Genomic DNA, 3,839 nt, shown 5'->3' on the forward strand with positions numbered 1-3,839 from the left:
TGCCATTTTTAGGACAAAAGTTACCAAAGAGGACTGGACATTTATGGTGGTTGACGAGTTTCCCAGTTGCATGACCATACACTTCTATAAAAAAAAATCCAACATGATTTGCTTGCTGAACACAGGCTTTGAAGAACAGCAATGTATCATCAGCAAACAATAAATGTGAGATACCAAGAGCCCTTCTTGTGATTTTGAGTGGAGAAATATTTTCTGACATAATCCTTTCATTAATGAGAGTAGAGAGATCAGCAACAAACAAGAACAAATAAGAGGATGACGGATCACCATGCCAAAGCCCACGCATCGGTTTAAAAGAATCTAAGTTGATGCCATTAAATTTTACGGAATATCTCATCGAGGTCACACAAGACATAATCCGTTCGACCTATCGGTGAGTGAAGCCTTTTGCATCAGTTGCTTAAGGTTATTCCAATCAAGCCGATCATATGCCTTGGAGAGATCAAGTTTATAAGCACATTAACTTTTTGTGGGATCCTTCTCCTGCTTTATGTGATGGATACACTCAAAGGCCACTTGAGCATTATCGGTGATCATACGTCTTGGAATGAAAGCACTTTCAGAGGGAGAAATAATATCATCCAGAACTGGCCTAAGCCTATTAACTAGGCACTTTGGAATAACTTTGTAAATAACATTGCATAAGCTAATAGAACGAAAATCAGTATTTTTTTACCAGGTTCTGAAATTTTGGGTCATGACAATAACCGTGCCATTTACCACTGGTGGCAGGTTATGTATGCCTTACGAGCAGACAAGCACAACAATCCAAATCACAATTCTTGGAATCGAAGTGTACTATTAGTCAGAGGCTTGGGCATCCAAGGCCGCTTTCTTCTTGGCCGCCTTGGCCTCGCTGTACTCGCCGTAGGAGTAGGAGGCGAGGCCCCAGAGCGAGAGCGCGAGCGCCACGCCCTTCTCGCTGGTGAACTTCTCGTGCAGGAAGATGACGGCCAGCACCTCTGTGACCGGGATGAAGACGGCGATGAGGATCCCGGCGAACAGGGTGTGGACGCAGAAGATGACGCCCACGGCGCCCAGGAAGAAGAACTGCCACAGGATGGCGCTCCACACCAGCACCGTGTAGTACCGGGCCTCCCCTAGCTCGAATGTCTGCGCTTCCCTTGAGATCGCCTGCACGCACACACCACACACACAAAACATCTATTAGTATGTGTGTCTGCCTTACCTTTTTTTGTGAGCAATTAGTACTATGTGTAGTACTCTTTCTGTAAACTGATATATAAGGTCTTTTAGATCAGTAGTACTTTGCGTCTGCTTTTAGGCGTGGTCTAACTAACTGCGACATATGGAGAAACGCAGAAGTGCACGAGCAAAAGCATGATTTTTGATAGTGTCTAACTATGGTGACGCTGGCGCACTCAGTTACTGTCTGAGCTAGTTGTCCATATATGAGCCGTCCATCGAAAGTAGGAGGAGGATTTGCTTAACAAAGAAAGTAGGACGCTGTAATTATTCATGAGACACTTCCTGGAGTATTATTTTTGTACTCCCCCACCCCATGTTATTACAACGAGGCAACAAAGATATTGACTGTTCACAGCGCTCGACCAAGCCAAAGTAGCTGAGTCAGTCAGTCAGATAAGTACCAAAAGCCAACATAGCCAACATGTACATGATCACCGGTCCTGGCTGGAATGCGCTCGCAGACCCTAGTACAAAGTTGAGTCATTTATTTTGGAACGAAGAGAGTAGAAGCTTTGCCGATCTTCGGGGATCTTCCTAGTATCTTCCTTTATATGGACGAGATTATCCATGATTCGCCTAACAAAGAAAGCCTTTCCATCTGACTGTTCCACGTTGGTTTTGCATCATGCCTAGCTAGCTTTCCCTATTAGTAAAAAAATCATGCAGCAATTGTGTCTTATATGACGATTGATTGGGGGTGGGCCACGAGCATTGCTGCACAGACGACAGTCCCTGCACGATTCATGGACGACAAAGCCAGCTGAGCCTTTCATCACATCTGACGCGTGGTGCAAGGATCGTGCAAGGACCGTCGTTCGTCAAGTATTTTCGGTGGGCCACGCTCATGTCCGTCAAATTGTGTCGTCCAGATATTATTGTGTGCTCCCGTCCAAAAAAAAGAAGATAATATTCTGTCGTCCAGAACTTGTGCGTGGCAGTATCAAGCGGTGAAACAACATTTTTCTTGTGTGGGGGCTGGGGGTCTAGATCGATGATTCCTTGGTTTTCTTCACTGAAACCGTGTGGTATCTCCACTTAGAGCATCTCCAATAAGCCAACGGCCATTCGCGCGCCTAATGTCGCTTTTGGGTTGCAGCTGCGACGATGATGGGATGGCATCCATCCATGAAAAGAGAGGCTAGGAAGCAACGGCCGCCTGTAGCCACCATCAATGACCTGATTCCCGTGGGTTCCGATCGCTTGTTGTACGAGTGCGACGGAACAGCTAGCTATACCGCGTCCACGTTACCGGATTCGATCGATGTGCTCGATCGGGCTCTCGTCGTCTTCAGCATGATCACAATTCACAGGCTACGCCAATAATTGCTTGGGTCCAAATGGAATGGGCGGCGCGGGCCTTCTCCTAATTGCTACTCCGATCCTGCCCAGCGAGCACGTATATACTACTCACACGCCATCCGCGTGAACTGACGAAATACCGGTCGTTTTGGGTGTAGCCGTCCTATTGATGCCAATGGCCGTCTGCCAGGAGGAATGGTCCAAGGCCAATCTTTTCGAAGGCGGTGAAATCATTCGGGGGAAGGGAATTCAAGTGCGGATGGCTACTGTCCAGGGGAACGACTCTGGGTCACGACCCGTCTCCGTGCATGACCCAGGGAAGGAAGAGAAACTACCGTCGCATACTCCTACTCTCCTGGTCTAGTAGAGTGTAGAGAGAGGAGTGAGGGACATGGGCAGTTGGGCAGCGCACCTGGAAGTCGTTGTTGACGATCATGCCGACGGTGCAGAAGGCGGTGGCGAAGAAGCCCATCACCAGCTGCATCTCCATCACCAGCGCGTAGGTCACCACGCGCCCGCCGCCCGCGGCCCGCTTGTAGGTCAGCTCGATCAGCGGCAGCACCAGCCCGTACAGCGCCGCCGCGGCCAGGGTCAGCAGGAACCCCAGCCAGTACTGCCCCTTGGTCACCCCGGCGGGGCGGTCGGAGGAGACGTGCAGCCCCAGCACCACGGCGCCCACGGTGAGCAGCGCCACCGCGTTCACCGACAGCGCCGTCAGCCGCTGCCGCACGATCAGGAACGCGAAGAAGACGGTGAAGGCCAGCTGCGTGGAGATGAGGATCGCGGACGTGGACACGGGCACGAACGACAGCCCGTACGCGTACAGGAAGTCGTCGGCGCCGGTGGCCAGACCGAGCCCCGCGGCGGCAAGCAGTATCCTCGGCGGGGTCAGCACCACCGGCGCGCTGGGGTCGTGCGCGCGCCGGCTGAGGTAGGAGGCCGCCACGGGGAGCAGCAGCAGCGGCCAGCCGCCGGTCTCGAGCCACGCGGACAGCCACTTTCGGTGCCCGCCCTTGCTGAAGTAGAGGCGGCTGAGGAGCGGCCCGCCCGTGGTGCCCAGCGTGAGCATCCCGCAGTTGAGCGCCACCAGGAACCGCTGCATCGCCTTGCCGCGCGCCGGCGGCGCGGGGCGCTGGTCGTCGTCCTTGGGCGCCTCCACGTCCATGCCTACGTTGCGAGGGTGCGCCTGCGCGTGTCTGAGTGCTGGGAACGGTAGCTGGAGGGCGCTTGTCTAGGACTCCATTTTTGGAAGCTAGTGCGCGCGGCGCTTTGGAGACAACGATGGCGCCGGCCGGCGGGCTGAGGATATG

The 3,839-nt window shown here is 52.8% G+C and overlaps 1 protein-coding gene across 1 annotated transcript; it reads right to left on the minus strand.

The window, feature by feature from the left end:
- Positions 1-634: 634 nt before the first annotated feature.
- On the minus strand, positions 635-3,839 carry LOC125509608 (purine permease 3-like). The gene is made up of 2 exons (XM_048674615.1): positions 2,942-3,839; positions 635-1,155 (listed from the first exon to the last, which is right to left on the minus strand). The coding sequence occupies exons 1-2, from the start codon at positions 3,692-3,694 to the stop codon at positions 823-825; spliced, it is 1,086 nt and encodes a 361-aa protein (XP_048530572.1). The 5' UTR covers positions 3,695-3,839; the 3' UTR covers positions 635-822.

This window comes from Triticum urartu, chromosome 5 (genome assembly GCF_003073215.2).
Source record: "Triticum urartu cultivar G1812 chromosome 5, Tu2.1, whole genome shotgun sequence".
NCBI classification, from domain to species: Eukaryota; Viridiplantae; Streptophyta; class Magnoliopsida; order Poales; family Poaceae; genus Triticum; species Triticum urartu.